The following is a 27,582-nucleotide window of genomic DNA, read 5'->3' on the forward strand; positions in this document are numbered from 1 at the left end:
TTACTAAAATAGTGTATCTTCTTGAAATTGCAATTGGAAAAAGTCATTCTATTCTCATAATTTTGAAATGGAAGAAATGAAATGGCTAAGTCACCAAATGAGACCCCTAAGGGAAATTTATATACTACTCCTGGACAAACAATGATGCGATGCTTTAGTATTGAATAAGGGTCGAGCCAACCTTCAATTTCACTTATCCGGAAGCTGATTCAATGTTGTGGTAGTAACAAGGTTTGGACGACCTGGCATCGAGGTCACGCCATTAGTATTTGGGCCGCACTATCGAAACTTTGGGGCGTGCACCCAATACTTAATGTCATGCCTTCCATTTTTTGGTGCGCTCCCATCCTTCCAGGCCACAGTATCTGCTAACTTAGATGAATGGCAATGGATGTGATCGTTGGTGTTGATTAAGTGGCATATGGTGTGTTTGATAGGAATCAGTTAATATACTTTGCACAATTTTAAAATAAAATATTTCTCTACTGCTTTGCTCTATCCTTATAATAAATAAGCGCAACGTATTTTTATACATTTTTCCTAATCCCTGCAGATATACGCAATCACCCACAACCATGTATATCGGGTAAAGCCAATGAGGGGAATAGAACCCTCACCTATAGGGAGCAAACCTACGGTGAAGACCATTCGCCCAAACCTTCATCTTCTTGGTATTGGCACCACTTTCCTTGGAAAATCCACCAACATCCTTGGAAAAGCCGTGCTTCCTTCTCGTGAGATCGTGCTCCCTCGACCTGACTCCCTTTTATCCTTAAACGGAGAAAATTTTAACTTTCATGTTTCAACTCCCTTTCGGAGCTCACCTTATCACCTCCAAAATTTATCACACTCACTTTCGTAATCCTAAAAAAATGTAGGAATTTTTTGAGTTTTTCTTTTAATTTTCTTGTATGTTGCAATGGGGTTGATAATCCCCTTTTATGGACTCCCATCCACCAATTTAATGGTGGGATATTCAATACCCTGAAAAAGAAGCTCCCATCATGCTTCGTAAATGCTGATCACTTTCAAATCTCCTATTTAAATGGTTGAAAACTGATTCTAGAAAACAAACAGTATTTATAATATATGAAAACTATTTTAAAGATAATCCAGGTTTCCACCACCAATGGTCAGGATCAAGAGGGACTCATGGCCATTGATCCTACAATGGTCATGGCAGGTCAGGTCAGGTCAGCCAAACCCATCCTAATTACATTTATGTGGGTCAGGTCGGTCCGGCTGGGCTTGATGAAGTGGGTGGGCAGAACACATGTTAATGAGTCGTATGTCAGGTTTGGGCTAGAATTCCTGACCCCTTTAGTAAACAGGCCAGGTCTGGCCTAATCCCGACCGGGCCAAACCTACTACTGCCACTCCTACCTTCTTACAAACTAGCACATGTGCCTAAATAACACATATTAGAGTTCCATATCATTCATCAGGTGGGGTCATGCCTTTTTGATTGGGTCTTTTGGTGTTGGGCTTGTATTGTATTAGCTTGGCCCACTCTTCTTTAATGGTTTGCTTTAAATAAAGGCTCTTTACAAAATATAAGTGCCATGGCCCAAAAATAAAGCTGGTCCACCGATTAAATGTATACAGTTGGTTATCTTTTTCTAAATGCTCATTCTTCCGTGATGGCCTATTTTCATGATAGAGCACATTCCGACGTGCCGGAATGAACTATCCACTCACTCTGTGGGCCAGATTGTCCACAGAATTTGCAACATTCACTATATCCTCATTCAGCTGTCAATTCCATTGTGAACGCAGCCCCCATGAAGTGGACTGGCCTATTTTTGTGCGAGATCACATCTATCTTGTGGCCCACTTGTTGAATGGTCCCCATGTGTAGATGCAATTGGCATTCCTCTTGCTGAAGAACCTGATGGACCATTGTATCTGAGGCTTGCGTCTCCACCATACATGTGGAGAAATCTATGACTAGGAGAACTGTTGATTTTGTGGGCCACTACGTAGAAGCCTGTAGCCCAAAAGTCGTGATAGTTTAAGAAAATCCTAGCTGTCCGATCACTGGCCTTGAATCACCGGGAAAGGGACTCAACCAAAGGGATGGGGATCAGCTAGGTGAGTTAACATTTGGTGTGGTCCAAATTCTCCGTGCCTGAATTCTGGTAAGAATTTCAATGGGGCCCAACTAAAACCACCCATGGTCAAGAAAGCCTAAAGAAATCCATTGCGGCCTGTAGATTACACCCAACCCATTGAGAACTGTCCATTTTACAAGCGCTTACTCAAATGGTTATGATCATCCAATCCAGGTGGGGCCCACATAAGATTCAACACTAATAGCTCTTCATTGGGCAAGCTCTTCTTGTGGAACCTACCTTCAGTACGGAAGATCATTCGGAACTTCCACGAATCCTAGATGGGCCAAACTAAGGAACTTACACTGAAAGCTGAAAGCTGAAAGAATGATATGAACCATCAATATGCAAAGCTGAACGCGAACCAATAAGAATTTTTTCAGCGGCTCACTTTTAATTTCATGAACTAAACATCAGGACCTTTCACAGTGATTATACGACTATAGACCATTCAAAGAAGTGCCTAGAGGATGGATGCATCGGATAACCGTCTTTACCTGTAGTAGGGCAACAGATGCAGGTGATTCTTGAGCTGTAACACACCTAAAATGAAATCTTACAAGTACATCCCATTTTTATGAGAATATCTCAGTTTCAGTTTGCACAAATGGATCCCATAGTTCACTTACCCAGACCATTTCAGTTGGGCCCCAACATGGATGAATCATGGCCCATAAATCTCCTGGATTAAACGATCCAAAGATTCTCAATGTCTGGCTAACAATAGACGGTCGAGCATATGATGCCACCCGCACCTGAAATTAAAATAATAATAATAATTTTTTTTCAAAAAAAAAGCCCAAGAGTTTCGGCTGGGATCTTCCAAGCCAATATATTTTTTGGGCACTTTCCACCCATGGGGTGGCTCTGACATCAATGGTCTAGATGATAGCCAACACTGTTCCATGCGTGTGAAAATATCCTTGGTAAGCTTTGCTAAGCCTGCACACGTGTACAAGTCAGCTAATGCACACACCACGGCATATGCCAACACTACACTAAGTAATTCCAATTACAGGTTGCCAAACCCAAGCGAAGATTCAAATTACAGGTCAAACACAACTGAAGATTCTAAATCACTTTGATTCCAATGTAATTGCGATTTGGATTCCCTATATTCCAAATACAAGCTGCCAAACGAACCCTCTTTCCTACATCGTGGGGTCCACATGATGGATGGCTCAAATATTTCACTTGTGTGCCACACTAGCATGTGGTGGCATGTGCATTAGCCTATTTATACAGGGTTGTGGGCTTAGCATAGCTCTCCTTAGGTTTACGAAATAATAATACATGCATTGGGTATTGTTTAAAATTATACAATGAGTTCACTAACCCCCACCATATAGCACCTCTAAACATGTGTCAACTCCTAATCTTACAGGTGAAGGAACATCCAAGTCGTGCATTGGGTATGACCTGAAAAAAGAAAAAAGGACAGCCCATTCATCAGATACACTACTTCCATCATTTTATTACATGTATCACCTACATGATAAATGGACCCATCCAACCTTGGGCATGGTCATCCACATGGCAGGTCCACCTTATGAATGGCTTAAAATGTCCCACAAGCATCGTGTCGGCAGAGTGACTTCATGAGCATGTGCATGTGGAGAGGTGGCATGTGGGCTTAAGAATGCCCACATATACTAATCCAAATGCTAGTGTAACCCACACAGACAAAAATATCCAGACAAAATGTTCAAGATTGATAACCTCTCCCAAGTCCTGATACATGTAACAGATTCGCCTTTCAGTTGGTGGATCCAGTTTCAGACATGATTGCTGTGGCTGCCTTCTGCGACTACAAAAATATTGACCTTCTCTCCTTCGATGATATGGATATCAGGAGCAAAAGAAAAACACATGTCGAGGATCTAGGTTCTGTTTTCAACAAGATGGTGCAGCTCTAATTTTCAAGAGCAATATAGGATCTTGTCAGAATCCATGGATTTCCACAGGCACCTTGTACTCATATAGCTGCCGAATGGGTCCAAATCATTTGGTTGCTTCCAGCCAAAACGTAGTAATTCTGCAATTTTCATGATTGCAAGTCTTGTTTCAGCAATTTACTTGGAGATTATGTAAATGATACTTTGGGAGCATTTGGATGTCCTACCAAATCATGGTCTGTGGAGATTCCAAGTCATAACTAATACACTTGGTTTTTGGAGCATCACGGAAAGCGAAGCCGCATTAATCAGGCTACTATTTTCCTGCTTTTCTACATATGCCAAACAAGGGAAACATATGCCAAACAAGGGAAATAACAACAGGACTCCATTTCTCATCTCGACCACAATTTCGCAGCATTGCATCCTGTCGGCCTTGAGAACTAGGAATGCCCAAACGTGCCCGTAAGAGAAAACCAGCGCATTAGAGAAATAAGGTAGACTCACATACCTCCTATAAACATTTAACACCTAGTCAAGCTGCTTTGTCCAGTCAAAAGGGTCCCACTCTCGCACAAAGCTCGCAACAGCTTGCTTTTGGGTCTCCACCGACTCATGCTTACGGCGACGATACATGTCTTCCTCTGGCAGCTGTAACATGCCTCTTATGACGTTAAGACCAAGGTTGCTTTTGAATTGCGTTTCGTCATCAATCACGTGAACAAAGCCCTTATTTAAACCAAATTCCACATGAAAATAAGGGAAGTCCTTGGGAATGGAAGCTCGCAATCCCTTCTGGCTTGTGTCAATAAGCTTCTTTGCATTGTGCTGGCTCCACTCCTCTTCGGCTTCATCAATTGCCTGGGGATCCATGCTTTTTTAGATATGTTGATGATAAGGCAAGAAAAAAGAATAAATAAATAAAGAATGAAGTAGAGGAAAAAGGTAAAAATAAAAGTTCGGAACTAACCCTTGCTGAACATGCAAACGAAAACACATCCACATGCATGTGATATGCAGACTGATATTAGTCCTTAGATGTCATCCACAATGATCAATACTATTTAGGTAGTGTCACAAAATACCATGGGACTTTCGACATTGAGAATAATGGGAGAAAATCAAAATAATCCTGAAAGAAAACACATGAAGTGTTTTGAACAGCCAGTTCCAGCCCAAGCAAACCAGACTAAGGACGGGTGTGTTTAGGTACTTGTTATCATCGCCGCCACCATCGTCATCGTCATCTAAGCCTTATCCCAACTAGTTGGGGTTGGCTACATGAATCATGTTCCTCCACTCCACTATCAACAACCATAGCCTCGGGTACTTGTAACGGTACAACACATTTTGGCTGAAACAGAAAGGAATTGATACAAAATCTTGTTTCTCGAGTCTCAGCCTAAGCCTCTTTCTTAGTACAATAACTGATTATTTAGCACTGAATAGGCGATTCAGTTCATCAAATTTGCAGAGGCTGCACATGAATAAGGCAGCCCCCCCTACATGCCACCATGTACCAGCACAACAGACAGGTGCAAGACTCAAGCTGTCCATCAGTTGGGTCTCACTGCATGGATATCCTGGCATAAAAATCATGCTGTTCCATTATCACATTGGCTGCAATATTTGAAACAGGTGACAGCTTGAAAAAAAAAATAATGATAATAATAAAAAGCCCAAGTTTAGTTGTCCATCTGTTTCATAAACTGTGGCTAACCTGTAAAGTGGACTCGTATTTTTTTTTTTTTACCAGGGCAGTTACATAGAGAGGCCCACTTAATGGATGGCTTGATCTCATATAACATGCCATGCTGCCACATGTAACAGGCTAACAACTTCAAAAAGTTTGCCCAAAACTGTAGCCAACCTGTAAAGAGGATCATCCATCTGTTGTGTGAACTGTGGCAGACCTGTAAAGTGGATTGTCCATTTGTTTGGTAAATTGTGGCCAACCTGTAAACCGGACCAACCACATCTTTTTACCAGGACAGCTACACAGTGGGCCTGCAGGCGCCACCTAATGGATGGATTGGATCTCGTACCCTGTGTCATGCTGGCACACACATGTAGATGATATTTGTTCCACTCCTTCCCTTCCTCTGTGTTGTGTAAAACTTTTAGCATGGTAGAACAAAAATTTATGACTTGTAGTCAGGCACCTGAGCAACCTTCGAGTCAGCTTCCAAGTGGGTCCTCATTGATTCCTAGCTTGCTTACATCTTCCAAGTTCTAAAATTTTGACCCTCAAGAATCTGTAATTGCAGAAATTTAATATGCAATTTTGTTGTTACTTGTACCGTCACTTCCAATATGGAACCTTCCAAAGCACTTTTGAGTGCTGTCAAGAGAATATGGTGATGCTAACACTTCAATAATCTCAACGAAAAACTTGCCTGCTACATGCAACTAATGTTATGCCTGATGTAAAAAGCTACGATATTGTCGGCATTTCTAAGAGAATTCATTACATATGCCATATTCAGCAAGATGTTGATAACAAATAATGAAGTTTCAACTGACGATAGTGGAATAGAAAGATCTTGTGATTTTTTTTTCTTATTTATTCTAATACTAGATGAAGAAATCTGCACATAGATAAAGTTTAAATCAAGGTTATTTGGACCACATACTGCTCTTGTATTTGTCATGGGAACAGGTATGCAGTTCGAATCGCTACTAACACCAATATGTGCTGCTCCAATACAAACACTAAGTATATGCAATATCATTTTCTATACAAATTGCTGTTGTCCAATACAAAGACCAAGTATATCCAATATAGTCTGATATACAAATAGCTATTGCATATGGGTTGCTCCAATACAGACACTATCTCCAGTATTATTTAATATATGTACCAATTTTGTAACATATATATGACATGATGAAATTTTGTAACTTATATATGAAATGATGAATGTTATTATTATAGAGAAAGATGAGGAGGTCTCTGGGGCAGTAAAGTCTCTTCATGGGAAAAGCTTCGATGGCTGCAAGCTAACTGTGAATCATACTCAATATGGGCCTGATTCAATGAACTGGCAGGAGGAGCAAAAAAGGGAGAGGTGGGATAAGATGTGTGAATCTGGGAAGGAAGTTTTTATGGGAGAGTAGATCAAAAGGGATTGGTGGTTGAAGGGGGAAAGGGGAAGTTACAGGGAAGGGGGTATACTGAAGAAGGGGGTTTCCTTTAGGGGGTGTTTGTTTTTTCATTTATCAATGTAATTCAGGGGGGTAAATGAGTAATGATTATTTACCTATGTATTTACAGCAACAGGCCCAGGGTTGATGTTGACAGGGGGCTTGTTTGCAAAGATTCCTACTTCGCAAATTACATTCATGCAATTTTCATATGTAAAAGTTGCAGGGCCCACCATGATGTATGTATCTTATCCACGCCATCCAATCCATTCATTCAGCCAGCCCATTTCAGGGCATGAGCCAAAAAATGAGGGAGATCTGAAGCTCCAATGGACCACACCATAGGAAATGGTGGGAGTTGAACACCCAATGTTGAAACAACTTCTTGGGGGCCACAACAGTTTTGGATCGAGCTGATATTTGTATACACCCTTTATACATGTTAGTGTGATCTTAAGAATGGGTTGGATGATTGATACACATCCCTATAGGCCCTAAAAAGGTTTCAATTTTGAATAGTCAACGTCATTAACCACCTTGTTTCCTGCAGTGCATTCTGCTTGAGCTTCCAATCTGCCTCATTTCAAATTAGATGGTAAAAAGGATAATGGCGTCGATCACACACATACATCACTTTATGACCCATATTTTAACATTACCCCATCTGTGTTCGATTTCATGCACCTGTAAGAGATCTAGAGCTTAGATCATCTTGATTTAGGGAACCAAGCTTCAAAATGTAGATTGCGAGATGTTGGATTTCATTGGGGAGTCTTCTCTGAATGTCGTTGGCTTTGCAAGAGTTATCTTGATGGTGTGGGATTCTTCGATATGGGTTAAAGAGGTTGGGAAAATAGGCACGTTAGTGTTTCTTTGGTGTTGAGAAATGTCTCTAAGGGTTTTTGCTAGGTGTTTTCAATGGTATATGGTCCCAATGTTTTAGCTAGGAGGGTTGAATTGTGGGCAAAGCTCAGCGCTGCCAAATAGTTCTTTAGGGGCCCTTGGTGTGTAGGAGGTGACTTCAATGTCATCGAAGGTGTGTACGGTGGATGAGTCAGCAATAGGGGTGTACATTGAGTCGAGCTAGCCTGCTCGACTCGGCTCGACCACTAGTTGACCCCAGCTCGAACTCTGCTCGGCCCGGTCCTCGAGCTTGACTAGCCAGCTCGAACTCGGCTCGGCTCGGTTCGGTCAGCAACTCGGGCAAGACCGAGCCGAGTTTGCAGCATTTTCACAAACACCTTGACTGCACCTTCAAAATCTCACTATATTTGAGACAGCAGCAATGGTTTTACAAGTATTTTATCAAACACCTTCTAAGCAACATTTAAAAAAAAAAAGGGTGTTGGTTTCATATACATACCTTCCTTGCCACCAGCCACACTTCTTTGAGTCATTTCATCAAACACTTGGTGAGCAACATCAATATCAAAGTAACCGAGTCACTGAACTGGTTTGATCTAAGTTTGATTTGAGCTAGGTTCAATCTGAGTCAAGTCGAGCTGGGGCCAACTTGAACTCGGCTTGAACTCATTTTCGAGCTCCAAAAATCAGCTTGACTCGGCTAGAACTCAACTTCGAACCGAGACGAATTGAGCTTTTTTGAGTCAAGTCGAGCGAGCTAACCGAGCTAGCTCGGTTCGTGTACACCCCCAATGAGCAATGTGGGGGAGGCTCGATAGATTCCTTCTTTTCCCTTTTTAGGTGGAGAAATGGCCTCTTGTATCACAACATGTTCCTCCCAAGCCGGTGTCGGACCATTGCACCATCTTGTTTGAGGTTGAGTAGAATTGGAGTCCCAAACCGTTTAGGTTTGAATTAGTTTGGTTACAAATTAAAGGTTTCTCCTCTCTTATCAAGGAATGGTGGGAATCCTTTAAGTTTCATGGCTATGCTGGTTTTGTTCTCTGTGAGAAGCTCAAGCTTTTGAAAGAGAAGATTATGGTTTGGAAAAAGGAAGAATTAGGGAACAAAAAGGACAAGATGGACTCTTTGTTGAACAGTATCTAGTCTTTAGATCCGAAAGTAGAAAGGGTCGAGTTATCAGAAGAAGATAAACTGATGAGATCACCATATTCTCTCTACTATGTTGGTTGGCTAAGAGGATATTAAGTAGAAACAACGATTGCGTACCACATGGATTAAAGAAGGTGACAAAAACACCAGTGTTTTTTCACAAGATTGCTAGTGCTTGAGCTAGGAACAAAAGAGTGAGCAGCATTGTGATGGATGGAATAAGGTTGGAGGGAAAAAGGACAAATCTACAAAGTTGTGGTTAACTATTATAGGGATTTATTAAAAGACAATTCTTTGAAACGACATACATTGGATGGTTTGAGCTTCAGTTCTCTCTCATTGGAGGATTCAGTTTCGCTTGAGATACCATTTTTGGAGGAAGAGGTAAAAGCAGTTGTTTTCTCTTTAGGCAAAGATGAAGCTCCAGGGCATGCCGATATCCCTTTAGGGTTCTTCCAAGATTTTTGAGAAATGCTTAAGGGTGACATGATGAGATGTATGCAAGAGTTTTTCAATTGGAATCATTGTTCTTTGGAAATTGGAGAATTTTTCATTAAGATCATCCTCAATATCTCAGGGGCAGAAAGGTCGGGAGACTTTAGAACAGCCATATAAAATTTTGGCTAAGGTTCTTGAGACTAGATGTTGAAATGTCCTTGCAAGTGTCATTTTGAAGAATCAAGGAGTTTTATGGAAGGAAGGCAGATCCTGGATAGTGCCCTTGTAGTCATAGCTCATGAGTGCATCGATTCTAGGCATCAGGAAAGGCAAAAGGAGTGGTGTGGAAATTGGACATAAAAAAGGCTTACATACACATGGATTGGGAATTTCTAGACTATATGCTCGAAAGGATTGGGTGTGGGAGCATGTGGAGAGGGTGGATTATAGAATGCGTCACACCAACCAAATTCTCAGTTCTGGTTAACGGCTCCCCCAAAGGTTTTTCAAAAGTACTAAGGAATCAAACAAGGCAACCCTATGGTGATCGCAAAAGCTCTAGGAAGGATGTTAAGTAGAGACCAGAAGGTGGATCTATTTTGCAGTTTCAAGGCGGCTAAAGCTACTACCCTGATATCTCATATATAGTTTGTGAACGACGCCCTTATTTTATGTGAAGCTATTGAAGAGAAGATCGACCTTTAGAAGCGGTCCATGGTCATCCCTAACATGTCTCATCTACATGTCGGCGACTAAATCTATTGATCACTTGTTCATACATTGCCCCTTCGCAAGAGGCATGTGATCATCCATTCTTCAAAGATTTGAGTTATCTTAGACTATGCCCCTGGACATTACTGCCCTTCTTTTGGCTTGTCACGATGTGGTTAGTGTAGTTTTCTCTCTTGTATCAGAGTGGGATGTGAAGGTGGAAGCTCTTTGTAGTTGCTCTTCTTTCCTCTTTTTTTGCTTGTTTACCTCAACACTTCTTTTCCTTCTCAATGAAAGTTCTTATTAATTCTAAAAAATAAAAATAAAAAAATTTATAGATCCTTTAGGCATGGTACTAGATTATGCACATGCTATTGCATAAATCAAAGTGTAAATCTCTACATTCCAAGTAATGTTTCAAATAGCGCTCGTAGCTTAGCAGTAGCGCACGCTACGTAGCATAGCTAAATAGCGTAAATCCCCTGTAGCGCACGCTACCACTACGTAGCATGTAGCGTTTGTAACATATGCCACAATGTTTTTTTTTTTTTTGGGTTAAGTTTTTTGTTTTTTAAATGATGTAAAACTCGGATCATTAAAATAAATAAATAAATAAATACTTAAAATGTAAAGTTAAAACCAAACCTTCTATTTTACTTTCACTTAAAATGGCAGTGATCCTTTGTTAAAGTTGATGTGAAACTCACACACTAAAAAATCTTTAAAACTAAAAAGAAAAAGGGTTTTGAAAGAGGGTTTCCAAAAACCCTTCTTAATCTCTGGGATTTTTATTTCTTTTCATACTTGTAGTTGTGACTTGTGGTTTCAATTAGCCATTATTAATTAAAGTGGTCTGCTTAGAAAGTAGTTAATGCATAATTATTTGATTATTGATTTTTTATAACTTTATATATGTGGATTAGCTTTTGATAAAGAATAATTAATAACTTATTCAAACATGCTTATACTTGAAAAAATGAATCATCTGCAAAGCATTTTTATTTTTTGGTTTTTTCTTACAAATTATCATATTTTTCCTATTTTTAAATTAAAAAATATTGGTATCGTGTAGGTTAAGTTACAAGCTACACTACTTACGCTACAGACTATAGAGGGTTGAATGCGACGATACACGCTACCACTACTTAAAACACTAATTCCAAGTATAACTTGACATTACGATTCAATTAACACTATTGAGTATAGAACTAAAATTTCAGGTCTGTAAACTAACAACCTGGATTGCAAATGACCGACAATATAGATTGTGTAATAGAAAAGGAAAACACAGAGGAGTTGGAGGTTTAGGTAATAGTTATTTAAAGCACATTGACCTTTGTAGTTGGGCCTTAGACATACATACATACATCTATACTTAAGTATACATGGCTAATGATCACATGTAATTGACTACACCAGTATCAGTGGTGTAAATGACTCCATCAAAACACTTGGACATGGCTAATGATCACATGTAGTCGACTACACCAATATCAGTGGTGTAAATGACTCCAAAACACCTGGACATTCCATTTGACCAATTCAGAGAGCCCATGAGGTCCAGCCGTCTAGGATATACTTCGTGTTACTACCAAGTAAAAATCACCCCAATCAGACCATTCCAACCATCCAATCAGTAGCCTATGAATGGAGGGTCAAGATCTCCACATAAAAATAGGTCCAATTAACCATTTGAGCCATTTATGTGTTGAGGCTCATCATGGATTGCATATGTTTCTAAAGAATCTCTTTTATCAAACAATCTAAAGCATCCAACCATGGCTTGGATTTTTTTAAGAGATTCCATGGCTTGGACAATGGATGGCTATGATAAAAATGGCATACTAATGGACCACATCATCCAATTGGTGGAAGTTTTGCATGCTAGCCAATGCTATTTTCTTGACCTAATAGACAATCCAGATCCATCAACTAACAATTGGATTGACCAAGCATCCCAATGGAGTCTTTCTACCTCAAAAACAATGGCTTAGGCAACTACATGTGATTGTTTCCCTGTGTGTGTATGTGCGTCACTGTGTGTGTGCTTGTGTGTGGTGTGACATGTGTGAACGAAAATCCAAAAGTCTAAAACACGAGTAAATTAGGTTTTCCTAGTTTCCATGTTGATGCAGGTAACCAACACATGCATGTCAGATGACCATATCTGAAACTAATGGCAAGTTAAAAGGATGTAATTGCATGAAAACTATCGTGAAGGAAATAATATATAACAAGTATAGGTTTGGTTGAATTTAGCAAAAGTAAGGAAAACTAGGTTTCTAACCTGTTATAGAAAAGAAGATTGAAGCTAGAAGCATGAGAAATGATTGTGAACCTGAAAAGAATGAATTATATAAAAACAACTAACCTTCTTAAAATACAGAGGTGCTTCCTTAGCAATATCACGAGGTAAAGGAATGCACTCGACCAAGCAATGACGACGTTGCTTTGCCAACCCCATCACAGTTTCAAGAAACACAACATCCTTGTCCTGTTTCGCAAACATCATAAGAAGGCATTTTTTGAAGTTGCGTATTTCATCCCATACATCATTGTCAACAGTTCTTGTGGCCGACTCATGCTGTAAAGGAAGAAAACAACATATTAGGATTTAGGATAACAGATACTAAAGAAAAATATAGTGGTGATATGAAAGAATAACTAGTGAAGAATGTTGCGTTGTTCATCTAGTGGTGATTGGGCCTCCTTATTTGTCATCCAAGGGGCAACTCAAGAGAATATCAAGCTGCTTCTAGTTTTTTTAAGAGAAACATGAGTGTAACTGATTTCTTCATACTCTTTTTAAGTCCTCCATTGGAGTATTCAATTATTGCAAGCAACAAGGGCATTACGCTATAGAGACTGTAAGAAAAGCGATTATATTGAACTAACCTGCATTGGTAAGATGCAACAATGACCTTGCACAACAGGCTGCCACTGTGGTAGCATCAAATATGTGAAATTCGCTATTGAAACAACGAGATGTTTTGGCCTTGTTGGGTTTTCAAAACAAAATTGGCATCGCTCTTGCTGAGTCATGAGGCGCTTGGCAATAGTATTTTTCTCAGGCGTCCCTTCCCTTTTCCGATTTCTCTTTTTGCTTGGAGCGCCATCGAAATCATATTCATCGTCTGCTCGTCCAGACATGCTATATTGTTTGTTCTGCACTATAGTGCGTGCCAAATGCATGTCAGCATCATCATCCCCTTTCTTTTGTCGACTAGATATATTCCTCCCAGCATATCTGCACTCAAAAGAAATGTATTCAGTATTGACAGAAATGTCACCTTAGCAGGCGTTATAAAAGCTCCACTCACATTAAGGAGACCAAGTGATGATAAAAGGAAAGAAGAGCGGAGGATACCAGAAGACCATCCAAAGTATATAACTTACTAAAACATAAAATATTATATGCAAATTCACATATATGCATATATCCATCAAGAAAATGTTATTTTAAAATTGACATTTATTAGAAATAGTATACACTTTTGGATTTACAAAGTAACTCTTATAATGCTCATATGTAGGCCTACCTGCTTATACTTCCCTCAGTTCCATGGTAAACTGTTTTAGCTTTAGTTTCTTGCTCCCCGGCTGTGGTCTCTGTTTCTTTCTGGGAAAGTTACACACGTAAAGATTAAATTAAGCATTATCATCTAAAGGGAATATGCAAGTAGATTGTTCTGAGTAAACTAAGTAAAGGCACTATAGTGAACCCATATGAGATGTACTACAACAGAGACATTGCAGTCATGGGATTAAAAATGCATGACCTCGAGAACTTTTATGTTGACTCAAAAAGTAAAGTTGCATTACAAATCACAAGCAAACCAGGCATTTTTTGTGGGGAAAAAGTTGACGTGTTATGTGTTGCGTTTGGGGTAATGCGTATTCTTGGAAGTATAATAGGCGATGTGCATCTTTTCTGCTTCTCCAACCCCATAAAAATGCTTAAAATATTCTGGATATTGATTTGGGGTAGGAAAAAGCATAAGTTCCCATGTGTTATAACCTCCAATATTTGGATCATCCCAAACACTAAGCAAAATGGATAACTCGTTCCACCAAAATATTCATTCCGCTTCTAAAAAAAGAGATATCCATTCTTCTTGCAGTTTGGCATAAATCCAAATGAACCCTAAATTTTCAAATGATAAAAAAAGGCTTTCTTTTTTGTACAGGAAGCATGAGCTCATTTTTATTGATATACATTGAAGTGGTAGGTACACTTGCTTCTCAAGGCATACATCAAAGAGACAATATACGGTGTTGATCGTCAACACTAGTATCGTTTTTTTAGGCAGTGGGTCCAGGATTCAATGACCCACACCGTTGGCCTAATGGGCCTCATGGTGGAAAGGGATGCCCCAAAAGTCCCCAGGACTAGAAGATCCCAAACCCTCCGATCATTGGCCTGTTTTCGTTGCCTAGGGTTATCGAGGTTCTTATGATCAAAGAAATACTATCTTTAAAAGAATTATTCTGGGGGAATTACCCAAGGCCCCACCCATATGGAGACCATTAGACTAAGTAGATCACAAAATCATGATCCCACATGTACTGAAACTTGCTCCTGCTCAACTTTAAATTTGATGAGGCTCAACACATGATCCATGTCAAAAGCCTTTTTTGCAAAGACACATTTTTATATGGAAATGCATGACGGTGATGCTCCAAAAGCGGACTTGTTCGAGTTCTTAATTGTGCTCTTCATAGGTGTTCATGAAATGGAAGCCTAAGAGGTGCAACCAGATAATTAAGTGTTAAGAGGGGGACTCAGTAAAATGCCATCATACCAACAGTTTTTCAGCCTCTTCATGCTTTCCTTTCATGCGAAGCTGCAACACCTTAGCTGCTAATTGATTTGTGCTCATCACTTGCTTACTGACAGAACGCCCTTGAGTAGAGTTGTCATTCTTCAAAGAAACCAATCCCGAGTCCTCATTTTCATTTCCTGTCTTCAAGGAAACCAATCCTGAGTCCAAATTTTCATTTCCTTCAATATCTGCATGAGTGGAATTACCAGAACCACTAGCATCTTTATTCTCGAACCGATCAAATTCATGCAAAAAGCTTCCATCATTTGCATATTTATTTAGGTGTGATGCAGCAGATGAGATGAGTTGGGCATCCTCTGCAGACATTTTCGGAACCTTCCTCTTTCCCCAAGATAAGGAATCACGAACTTTAGGCTCCCGCATTTCAGGATGCCGGAGAGAAACATCACGTGAATATCTACGGCTATTACCCACTTTCTCAGTGGCCTTTTCATTCTGATCATCTGCAACTCCTTGTTTTTCTATTGGTCCTCTCTTTCTATCTCTTATGGCATGCAAATGAGCATGAGCATGAGCAGCTGAACGGGATGCAGCAGATACGGCTAGGTTACCCAACGAACCCCATCGTTCTCCGACGACCTATAAAAGGTAAAAGATATAACCATTAAATCTCAGTAGCCTGGAGTAATTATTTGCATAAATACAAAATGGGAAAGTAACAAACCTCATCAAGCTTCCGCCCTTCACGAGCTGCCTGTTCTTGTGCACGCTTCAAGGCCTTTAGCCGCCAGCTTGCACCACCATCACCAACAACTGAAGAAGGTGGAAGTCGGTTCATATCGGCCTTTGTCTGGGAATCTTCATCCGGGTAACCAATTCCATTATCTTTAAGATATGGATTTAATTCTCTTGGATTTGGTTTTTGTACCTGTAATCCACAAGTGAATCATGGCAGTCAATTTTGCCTCCTGGCTAAAGATTATTAGTGAAGGTGTGGTTTCTAATGTGTAAGATATTTAATAACGAGCCTTAGAAAGTTCTTCATATTTTTCTTGTTAACTAATAAATTAGATTTTCACTTCAGCTCTATTTGGAACCCCGGATGCATGCAAAACAGTTGGAAATGTATCATCGCAATACTTTTCCATCTAGATATGTTAGTTAGCTCATTATTAGTTTTTATAATATCGACAAAACTAACATTTCTACTTGGAAAAAACACAGTGATTATTATTGTTTCAGGACCAACTTAAAATGAACACAATCACAATTTACGACAGTTACCTATAGTGATTAGATACTATAATCTGCTAAAATCATTTGGTAAGGTAATTGAACAAGATAGAAAACGAATAATGATGCTTTGTGCAACTTGCAAAGGCTTACTGAAAACCCACAACGGAACTTTTTCCATTTATAGATAAAACCCACCCCAAAAAATCCATTAGATATCAGATAGTGGATCCTACCTCGTCAACATGTGGTTCCTCCAGGGGATCATCAATTTGCGTAGACGCCATACTTGGTTGAGTTGCAGGTTTAAGCATCCATTCTAAGCCCATCTCCTTCCTTGCACGCCCTTTGTTATCTTGGGGAACCAAGTCTCTGCCATCATCTACAAACGAAGTGAATAGAATGACTTACAGAAAATATTGTATATTAGAGACCGTGTTCTTTCTTTAAAATGCACAAAAAACAAACATAACATAACATACCTGACAAATCGTTCTTGTCCACAACCTTTTGGCCCCTTCTTTCCTTGCTTTTCTCTTTCTTATGTTTCCTCCCTCTTTTCTGCTGCTCCTCTTTCCTACTAGAATGACGGTTGTCATCACTTTCAGAATCAAACTCGGAAGAATCATCAGACGAATAACACTCCTTCCTTGATTTTGATTTTTTCTTGGATCTCTCCCTCACTTCATCATTTGAGGTTTGATGTTGGGTCCTCTTCTCTTTCTTCCGATTCTTTTCTCTAGCACTTGTCTTGTGTTTCTGGTACGCCTCTCCACCACTATCAGCATCGCTCTCATTATCAGTTTGTGACAGAGACGATGAGGAAGAAGCATCTGAAGAATACCACTTCTTCCTTCTTTTTGACCCTTTCTTTATTTTCACAATCTCTTCATCGCCAGAGCTATCATACTGGTCTTTCTTCTTCTTTCCCCTATCTTTTTCCTTCCTACTTATTGATTTCTTCCTCTCTTTTGCCGAATAATTAGAGTCAGAATTTTGTTCTGCCTAAATCCCGGAAAAGAAAAAAGAAAAAGGCCGTTAACTTATTGTATTTCAAATTTCAGTTCTAATTTTGGTAATGCATAAGTACAAATTGTGGTATTGCATTAGCACAAATAAAGAGAGCAAGGTGTTCATCACAACAAGTAATTACCTTATTCTTTCGTTAAAAATCAAAACCTACATCGCAAAAATTGCAGCGAAAAATCACCAAAAATTTCCAGTACATGTTTCCGATATTCTACGGAAATTCAATTCTTTTGGTTAGGCTGTAGAGAAAAAATTTGCAGCTTTGGAATTTTTAAATGAACAATCACTGGAAAGAAAAAAGATCTTTAATATCCACATGAATATTTTGGAAATTTTCATGAATGGTATTTCTTTCAGTTTAATCCAAATGCAGCTTTAACATGTCCTTAGACATATTTCAGCTGGAATTACTGGAACATTCTGACCTAACAACCCATACAAGCTAAAATTCACCAAAAAAAAACAAAAAAAAAAAAACAGGTATTTTAAGAAGAAGTCGAGCTTACCTCGTGGAGCTGATCGGGCGGTATGAATTTCACTCCAGAAAGCATTCTGGCGGTGTTGTGTCGTGAAAAGAGAAATAGATATAATAGAGAGATCCAAGAATCACGAGCGGAGAGTGGCCATGAGCTTATAAATTTTCCATGAAAAAGGACAATAAAAGCCCTAATTTCCAATCACGAGTGCTTTCAGAGAGAGAGAGAGAGAGAGAGAGAGAGAGAGAGAGAGAGGCGGAGCTGTTTAAGGCTCCCTGGTGGTCCGCTTGTTCAGTATTTATACATCGGCGTCATATTCGAGGCGGATTCCGGCGAAAATCCAGCGGTTTGGCCGGAGGAGATGATTGGAAGCAGTTCGTAAGAGATAAAAGCTTGGGAGACGAGACAGAAGATTTGGGAACTTGAAAGAGAGAGGGGGGCGTGAGCAGCGGCTTGGAGAGAGAGAGCGAGAGAGAGACGGGGCGTGGGTAGTAGACGCGGATTTACTGCGAAAGCCTTTCGCGCAAGGATGATGGGTGGAGCCCCTCGCAAAATATGTGAGAAATCCATCTTATTTGAGAGCTAAATTTAGAACGTGGGACCAAAAATGAAGTGGATACAATACTCGAGTGAGTCACACGAGGAAAATTTGGGAAAAGAAATTTATACGTTGAAACTGCTCTGAGCTCCACCTTGATGTTTATATGCTATCCAAACCCTTTGTAAGGTCATTTCCAAGAGAATGAAGTGAAAACACCGAAAAGATAGCTTGATACAAAACTTTGATAGCCATAAGAATACTTTAACGGTGCTCACTGAATGCCCAGTCTTTTCTCCTTTGACGCCCAATTGAGCCCCGAATAAACCCCTATTTTGGTCACAAATCCTAAAATGAGCTGTAAAGTCATATTGACATGGATGAAGGGAAATACATAAGTCAGCTTGATCCAAAACTTCCGTGCCTTGCGAAGTTTTTAATGGTAGAGGTTCAATCCCCACGGCTCTAGTATGGTTCACTTAAACTTTGTGTCTAAATTTCAACTCATGGCCTAAAATGATATGAAAAAATAAAAATAAATAGATAGATGAATACATGCATTATGGTGGAACATAGGGGAAGATGTGACCCTTAGAACACAGCTTCATGTATGTGTTTGTTCGTTCACTACAGAAAAGAGTGGGGATTGAAGGCCTACATCTGTAAAGTTCCTAGGGCCACGGAAGTTTTGGATTAAACTGATATTTGTCTTCTCATCATCCAAGTTTGTGTAATCTTATAGATAGGTTAAATAACAAATAAACATCATGGTAAGCCCTAAAAAGGCTTCAACGGTCAGCATCATTGTCTCCACTACTTCTCATGGAGTGGTTCACTTGAGCTTGAGATCTACCTTATTCTTCGGCTCACACCTTAAAACATCACTTGAACTTTAGATCTGCCCTACTCTTGGGCTCATACTTGGCCCGGATAAAACACGTACATCATAGTGGGCTCACGGAGTTTTGCCTCATATGCACACAGTCAGTGGTGTGTTCTACACCATCCAATCCAAGTATAAGAAGACAAGGCATGGGTTAAAGTAAAGCAAAGGAGTTGTCAGCTCAGGTGGACCCCACCATAATGTTTATTGGAATACACCCGACCATATGGTGCATCACACCATTTTAGGCCTGGGGATGAAATATCAACCCCATCCATGATTTAAATGGACCACACGATTGGTACCAGTGTGTAATAAACACTCACCCTCTAAATTGTCTCTTGATGCAGCCCACATAAATATGTATGGGCATGATTTTTGGCCCCATGCCTAAAATTTGGTCCAACATCTAATGCTAAGAGTAGATTTCATAAAGCATCATAGTGGACCTTGTAAACTCAAGGGTGGACGTCTCTCTCCCAACTAATTCCTTTGGTGTGGCCCGTATGAATCACAGATTAATCTTATTTTTTTTGGACCTGGGCCTGAAGTGTGATTACACATCTAATGGTCGAAGTGGATTTCAAATACACATAAGGGTGACCTCCATCGAAAGTGAAGGATGGGGTCCATAAAATTTCTTTTATTTGCAAGAAGATGCCACCCTTAATCTTTTTAAGGCCCATATTGATTGAAATCCACTCCCACCGTTGTATGTATAATCCCACTTTAGGCCCATGGCAAAAAATAAGCTACGATTTATGTGAATCACACCAAAGGAAAAAAAAAAATAAAAATTGGAGGAGAGACATCCACCCTTGAATTTTATAAAGCCCGTGGTGATGATTATAAAAATTCACAACCATTAGAATTCAAAACAAAATTTAGAGACCAGGCTTAAAAATCAGGCCCACACCTGATTCAAGTGGATAACACCAAGGGAAATGAGCATTGCCCTTAACACTATTTGCAATCGTGTAGTCCACTTTTGGGCCTTGGATGTAACATATACTAACCCACCTAGTGCATTTCACATAAACATTACAGTGGACCCACATGAGCCGCCGATCACTCATTAACGATTGTATCCGTGCAAACCCCAATGGGTGGGCCAAGCTAACGGGCTGTTGTATATGGTCTAAGCCCAAATGAATAATAAACCGGTTTGAATTTTAAACGTGAGTTCAACCCTCGGCCTCGATGCTTCAGCCCAGTCTAGCCCAAGGCAGGTCAGCCTGGCCCATTGATAGCCCTTCTCATTTCCAGCACCTTTGTATTTGCACACAGTTAAATATGGACACATATTTCCTGTGAAATGAGGCCAATAGAGATGCCAGTAGAGCTGTACGCAAGTCGAGTTTGCTCGGTCAACTCGCTCGATTCAACTCGAAACAGCTCGACTTGCCTCGGCTTGAAATTGGATTCGGACTGAGTCAAGCTGTTTTTTGGAGCTTGAAAAAATTGAGTTGAGTTCGAGGTAGCCTGAGCTCAGATCGAATCAGCTCGGTGACTCGGTGATTTTGATATAAATGTTGCTAACCGAGTGTTCGGTGAAATGACTCAACGAAGTATTGGTGAGGAATGAATGGATATGTCAGCTGTTTGATTTTGATGTTGTTTGCTCGGGTGTTTGATTTTGATCCTGCTGTCTAAGTGTTTGATGAAAAACCTATTAAATATTGTTACTATTTTATATTCTGTGAGAAATTAAAGATGCATTTTACCTGTTTGAAAAAATATCGAACAAGCTTGAACTCGGCTCGAACTGGCCTGAGTTGCTGACCGAACCAAGCCGAGCTAGCAAGACAGGCTCGAGGACCGAGCTAAGTCGAGTTCGAACTGGGGTTAGCTACTAGCCGGGCCAAGCCGAGCTAAGCTGAGTTGTGCCAAGCTTGACTCGATTCTACTTGTGTACAACACTAGATGCCAGCATGACATCCACTTTGTCCATTAGTTGCGCCAGCTCATGTAAGGAAGTTACCTTAAAAATCAAGTAGATTCAAAACTCATGTGGCTACACATGAGGGTGGGGATTGAATGCTCATCATTCAAATGTTTATATGTTCATAAGGGAAAATATAACTATGATCCCAAAACTTCATCAATATAGTTTTCAACCATTGGCACTCAAATCCTACTGTTTCTGTGTTGTGGCCTACTTGAGCTTTGGTTCCAACATATTTTTTTAGAATCATGTCCTGAGATGATATGGCAAAACTAATCGAGTTGATGTAAAACATGCATTAGGTGGGGTCCACATGCATCCCTTATTATTACTTAGAAATTCCAATTTAAACTGTCCAATTTATGGCCCTAGTTATATTTTGTTATTTAACTTTGGGGGTGGCAGACATTTATTGTACAATTAAAAAAGGAAAAGATTCGATAGTCCTATTTCAGTAGACCGGTTTCCTAGAATTAAAGGTTAGGAATAATCAACCAATCTGATATTGGGATTGGGACTTTAAAGACACTGGACCTCACAACGAAGTCCGTTTAATTTGAGGTAATTAATGTGTACAGGTGTACAGTTTGAGTGCTGTGTATCAAGCGCCATCAGCTGCCTGTGTAGGATACAACTACTTTGGAAATCCATGTGATGGATTACGAGTAGGAACTTGCAAATCGCCAGGAAATTGTATACTTGGCATGCAATAAAAGTCAAGTTAAACCGTCCATATCCATATTACATATATCATTAATCAAAATTGTAGGTTTATTTGATTACCTGACCATCCTACTGACAAACATTTATTGGAAAAATTAAATACTCAACATTCCTATTACTGCAAGCTGATTGCATTCTGGACAATCGGTCCAGACAGGGCTTTGTGTGGCCCACCATGATGTATGGGCTTTATCCACACTATCCATCTATTTTTCAATTCATTTTAGGGCATGAGACCCAAAATGAGGCAGATTCAAAGCTCAAGTAGATCACACAGTTGAGATTTAACGCCAACCATTAAAAACTTGTTGGCACGGCAGACGTTTTGGATCAAGCTGATATTTATGTTTTGCCTTCCTTGATGCCTATATGACTTTATCAATAGGTTTGGATGGCAAATAAACATCATGGCCAGTTTCCTATAGTGTGGTCCACTTGAACTTTTAATCTACCTCATTGTTTAACTGTGCCCTAAAATGATCTTAAAAATGGATGAATCGCGTGGATAAAACTCATATATCACGGTGGACCCCACAGAGCCCCTACCTGGATGGATTATGGTCTAGGCGAGGCTAGTAAGCAATTTGTTCTGTACTTAGTTTGTTTTTTGTCACATGCAATGTGTGTAGGTGTGCCAGAACTGATAGTGGCTTGATTCAAACCGATCAACTTTGACCCCAAACGATGAAATAAGCAGATATGTTGATTATGATTGTGTATAACCGAAACCTGAGAAGGTCAGTCCTCTACCCAACCACTTGTAGAATAATGATAAGATTATTAGGTGGTATTTGGAGGGTAGGGTTCTTCCTCCTAAGATGGGTTGTACCTTGCCTTTCATTATAAATGACTTTTCAGTATATTAATGCAATCAAATAAAAAGAAATACTCAAAATGGGTCACAGGGAGCGACTGCAAGAATGCATATCTTGAAAGAATTGCTTATTTTGGATAAGGGACAAGTCTAGCGTATGAGAGTGGATTTAAGCGTTTATAAATTCTTGGGGATTGATATAAATGTGTGATTGGAATGATTAAATGAAAGATGTCTTGTTGACTGTTTGAGATTGTGTACTTAGAGTAAATATAAACTAAGCATATGAAAAACGGTATAAAATATGGTTTTGATACACTTGGTGTACGAGTCATGTGCTGTAACTCGAGTCTGAGGGTGCATCATCTATATCCGAATTTCAGGGCATGACAATTTCCCATACAATGAAATTTTAAAATTGTCTTTTTATTTTCTCACTCGACCTCTTAGGGCTTATTTAATTCATAGACTACCACAATAATGTAGTGTAAAACTCACATCACTTCTTCTTATCTTTGATTGGATATTGACAACAATCAATGCATGATATGGATAGGTAGAGGTATGTTAACGGGGCATAGTTTCATGGGCCCCACCATGATGTATGTGTTATATCCACACCATCGATCCATCTTGTATGATCATTTTATGGTATGAGACAAAATGAGGCAGATCTAAAGTGGAAATGGACCACACCACAACTAACAGTGGGGATTGAACGCCTACCATTGAAAACTTCTTAAGGTCGATAAAAGTGTTGGATCTTCCTTATTTTTTGGGACACGCCCTAAAACAATATTGCAAAATAGATGGACGGTGTGGATATTACACATTGACAGAATTATATCCATGTATCTCTAACTAGTAAAAATATTTTATATATTCGAAGTAAATTAGATGCCAAAGGAGTATTGCAGACGAGCACTATCATGTTTTACTTCCGACTATGTCAGTAATGGTAATCATTATTCATTTAGTAACGGGTTAAACTTTGTCAAGTGAAACTTTGTCAAGTAAAAAAAGATTTAATTAATAGTCCAGCAAAGTATGATAAATGGCACATAGGCACTTAAAATTTGCATGCAATAATTCAAATAAACTATTTAAGTTATTGATTCTGGTTTAGATTTATCATAAACCAACTTTGATTGGGTCATCTGACTATTTGATTGGTGATAATCTATTAGACAATTAAAAACAATAAAAAATTAAAAAAATAAAATCAATGGTCCTATTTCAACAGGCAAATGTCTCCGAATCAAAGGTTAAAATTGTTCCACAAATCCAAACATGCCCTTAATATTCCAACTCATCTAAAGAGGGTGATGGTCAAAATCATCCATTCAGTATAATTTTGTTATCATAGCCTAGATAGCATAGAGTTTACAAGTTGGATTGTTCCCACTATGCCCACTCATTATGTGAGCCAAGCCCATTCCGACCTCAAACCCCTTTTTTATAGGTGAGGACCGCTCCAATGCTTAACCCTGGATAACATAGGGTCCATGGCAAGGCTTCAGGAACCTTACTTTTTATGCAAACCATGGCCTACTTTTATATGCCTATATACTAATTATAACTCGTTTGTATATGTACTATATATAAGGTGGGTTTCAGATTAGGTCATGTTACTGGATAATTCAATCCAAGCTCAAACTAACCTATGTCTGCGGGGGATTTCCATCCCAAGCCCAACTTAGCCTCTAGCTAATTGGATTCGAGTTAATGCAAACTAAGTTACACCTTTAATAGTCCATGCGCCAAGCTTTGGCCAAAGCCCCCACTGTCTGAGACCTAAAGAATTTAAGCCCCTTTACTAAATAACTTGGAATGGGACTAAGATGGCAATGTGTTAGGTTGGGCAATTGACTAGTGAGTCAACTATCTGCAGACATATTCTTGGTGTAGTTGGACCCAAAGAAGTCGAAACAAAAGCGGATTTAATCCATCATATCCAGGCCTAATCTTACATTGGGCATGGCATAATTGGCCTCAGACATGTCCAGGTTGAAGAAATTCATTGTCGGTAGGGAGAAGTTGCCGATCGAAGTTTAGACTGTAAATCAACCGTGACTTTTAATTTATGTATCATCACAAAATGCACGAACTATCAATCTCTATGTAATGGGTCATCCAGGGTCAGTTGACCCTCAAAATAGGTCACGTCGGCTCGTTTCATGAGAAAATGCATCTTTCTAGTTCAAAATTATGATTTAAAAAATACTAATTTTAATTTTTTTAATTTTATTTTTGTTGTATCTCTTTATTATTAGAGTTTTAGAATTTTCAACTTTTTTTTTAGAAATTGTTCCTAAATCTTCCAGTAAGATTAATTTAGATGTTTTTATTTTTAGAAAATTTTATTATTTTAGATAATTTATATCTAGTCCAGTTAAGACTTCTATTAGGATTTGGTCTTTCATATAATTGGTCTAATCAAGCATTCTAAGGGGATTATTAAATAATACCATTTCAATTTTATTTTTTTATCTCATGGATTCAAAAACTATTTATAGGTTCAAAATTTTGCCTAGTCAAGGAAGGCATTGATCTTCTTATTACTTCATACCCTTCCCTTTGTCAACCAACCAACTTTTGAGATAAGTTCAGGCCAACCTAACTGATAATCGGTTGGCTTTGGCTACAAAATGTGAGTCATTTAAGCCAACGGGTTGGGCTGGAATTGAAAGGTAGCCCTTATTTGCCTATACAGGTTGTCAATGAGTAGGGCTACATGGCTATGTGACACGATCCTATATAGTCCAAAATCCTAAACAAACTAACAGAAAACAAGTGTAGGCACATTTACCTTTTGCTTGTATTCCTTTCTTAAACATGAGTTAGTTGATACCAATTGGGGGGAAGTGAATTGCATCTTGCCCTACTTGAACGTTAATCCGTCTAGAGAGGGGCTTTGTGGGACCCATTATGATGCATGGGCTTTATCTACATCATTCACCCTTTTTTGCCAATCGTTTTAAGGTATGAATAGAAAAACGAGGTAGATCCAAAGCTCAAGTGGACCACACAACAGAGGTGATAACATACCCACCGTTGAAACCTTCCTAAGGGCTACTATGATGTTTATTTTCCACCTGACCTGTTCATAAGGTCATATAGACCTGGATGAAGGGAAACACAAATATCAACTCGATCTAAAACTTCCACGACTCCCAAGAAGTTTTTAATTGTGCGAGTTCATGATGGGCTCCACAGAGGCCTACCTGGACGATTTGTCATTGACCCTCCTTATTCTTGCATCCATCAACATCGATGTCAGAAAATCAATGGTCCTGTTAAATGATGAAATTACAAATACTTCATGGAGATCCACAAAGGTATTCATGTTAGCAAGTTTCCTGCACTTTTAACTCAAAATTGTTTAGCCTTATCATACACGCCAATCTTTCTCACTAAGATTAGGTATGCAGGAATTTTACACCACGTAAATGGTAAGTCTCACCATGGAGACCACTCGTTTAAATAGGCTAATGCAACCACTTGATAGGCCACACCTATACATTGCTTAAAGAGTGTCGGTCATTCATTAATTCAATGGTTTTGGTCCATGGAGGACATTTTTGTCAAAACTTATGGGGTATTGACAGTAAAGAATACAGTGAGTTTACTACTGTTTTGAATATAGTGGTCAGGTAGAGTTATACATGAGCCAAACCGAGTCGAACTTAGCACAGCTCACCTCGATTCAGCCAGCAGCCTATCCCATCTTGAGTTCGGCTTGGCTCGGTCCTTGAATATGATTGGCCAGCTTGACTCAGTTCGGTCAGCAGCTCATGTCAGCTCAAGCTTTCAAGCCGAGTTTGAGTTCAGGCTTTTGAGTCAAGCATTTTCTTTTTAATTTTATACGAGTGGGCTCTTTATATATATAATATAATATATATTATATTAATTAAGTTATGTATTTATATAATATTATATAATTAAGTTATAACTCGAGTCGAGTCGAACTCGGGCCAACTTGAGCTCAGCTCAAAATTCTTTCGACCTGAAAAAACCAGCTCGGCTTCCCCCACACCTAACTTTGAGTTAAACTGAGTTAAGCTTATCCGAGTCGAGCCAAGTGAGTTAACCGACCTAGCTTGGTTCGTGTCTAGCTCTATGGTCAAGTCATTGGGAATATGGTGGCACAGACATGAGGTCATCCAGATCGTTTAAAACACCAGGTGCAACTGCAGGTTTAGATAATGCAGAACATCACACTGACAAAATATTTTTAATAATTCATTATGGGTATCCCAAGATGGACGAATTTAAACAAAACATTTATTGAATCAAATTCAGCGGGTAAAATCAAATGTTAAGATCGTTCTGCCAATGCCATTTTCAAACTATGATGTATCCAAAATTCATCCAACCATTTATACCTTTTGGATGGCATTACACATTGCTGGTCTAGAATTCGGCCACATGATACACATGTGAGGTTCGTGGGCATGCCATAACTGATTTGCGATCCAATTCAAACTGAACACCACTAACCCCTAGTGTCGAGATAGAGTGATGCTTGATTAAATGATCTGGAGACCAATCTTCTATTTAGCCAACTGTCAGGTGCCAAGTGATTTGGTGGATGTTGGGGTGCTTCTTCCAATGCGTTCTTCTTTTTTTTTTGCCTAAAAAATCACAGATTTTTGAAAGTGCAATAATTATATGGTTGAATGGAAATAAGTTGAAAATGGATGCAGAAAAGTGAGACTTACCACTAAAATGGGATCACTGATCTAGTTGAGAGCAGCGGGGTGCTTCGTTAAGCACTGCAATTCTAAGCGAGGAAAATGTAATGTCGAGACTTACAAGCTACTATTGACCCAATGTATTAGT

The 27,582-nt window shown here is 39.3% G+C and overlaps 1 protein-coding gene across 5 annotated transcripts; it reads right to left on the minus strand.

The window, feature by feature from the left end:
- Positions 1 to 2,457: 2,457 nt before the first annotated feature.
- LOC131249019 (uncharacterized) lies at positions 2,458 to 18,355 on the minus strand. 5 transcript variants are annotated; one of them, XR_009172625.1, is made up of 11 exons: positions 17,868 to 18,353; positions 16,815 to 17,337; positions 16,569 to 16,714; positions 15,824 to 16,027; positions 15,118 to 15,738; positions 13,855 to 13,934; positions 13,211 to 13,562; positions 12,687 to 12,899; positions 4,518 to 4,867; positions 3,448 to 3,530; positions 2,458 to 2,866 (listed from the first exon to the last, which is right to left on the minus strand). XR_009172625.1 is itself a non-coding variant. In XM_058249584.1 (10 exons), exons 1-9 carry the CDS (start codon positions 17,910 to 17,912, stop codon positions 4,538 to 4,540), a joined length of 2,514 nt encoding a protein of 837 aa, XP_058105567.1. In that variant the 5' UTR covers positions 17,913 to 18,353; the 3' UTR covers positions 2,458 to 2,866; positions 4,518 to 4,537. The 5 variants fall into 5 exon arrangements, 4 of the variants coding, with proteins under 4 accessions (XP_058105567.1, XP_058105566.1, XP_058105565.1 ...); XM_058249584.1 differs by lacking the exon at positions 3,448 to 3,530; XM_058249583.1 differs by lacking the exon at positions 2,458 to 2,866 and having other exon boundaries at positions 3,387 to 3,530.
- Positions 18,356 to 27,582: the final 9,227 nt, after the last annotated feature.

The sequence above is a fragment of the Magnolia sinica genome, chromosome 6 (genome assembly GCF_029962835.1).
Source record: "Magnolia sinica isolate HGM2019 chromosome 6, MsV1, whole genome shotgun sequence".
NCBI lineage: Eukaryota > Viridiplantae > Streptophyta > Magnoliopsida > Magnoliales > Magnoliaceae > Magnolia > Magnolia sinica.

Coding starts and splice junctions, on each gene's coding strand:
- LOC131249019 (XM_058249584.1), bottom strand. CDS start 17,912: ATGCTTTCTGGAGTGAAATTCATACCGCCCGATCAGCTCCACGAG. Junction 16,715..16,814: donor GGACAAGAACGATTTGTCAG/GTATGTTATGTT, acceptor CTTCGTTTGTAG/ATGATGGCAGAGACTTGGTT. Junction 13,935..15,117: donor AAGAGGCTGAAAAACTGTTG/GTATGATGGCAT, acceptor TAACTTTCCCAG/AAAGAAACAGAGACCACAGC.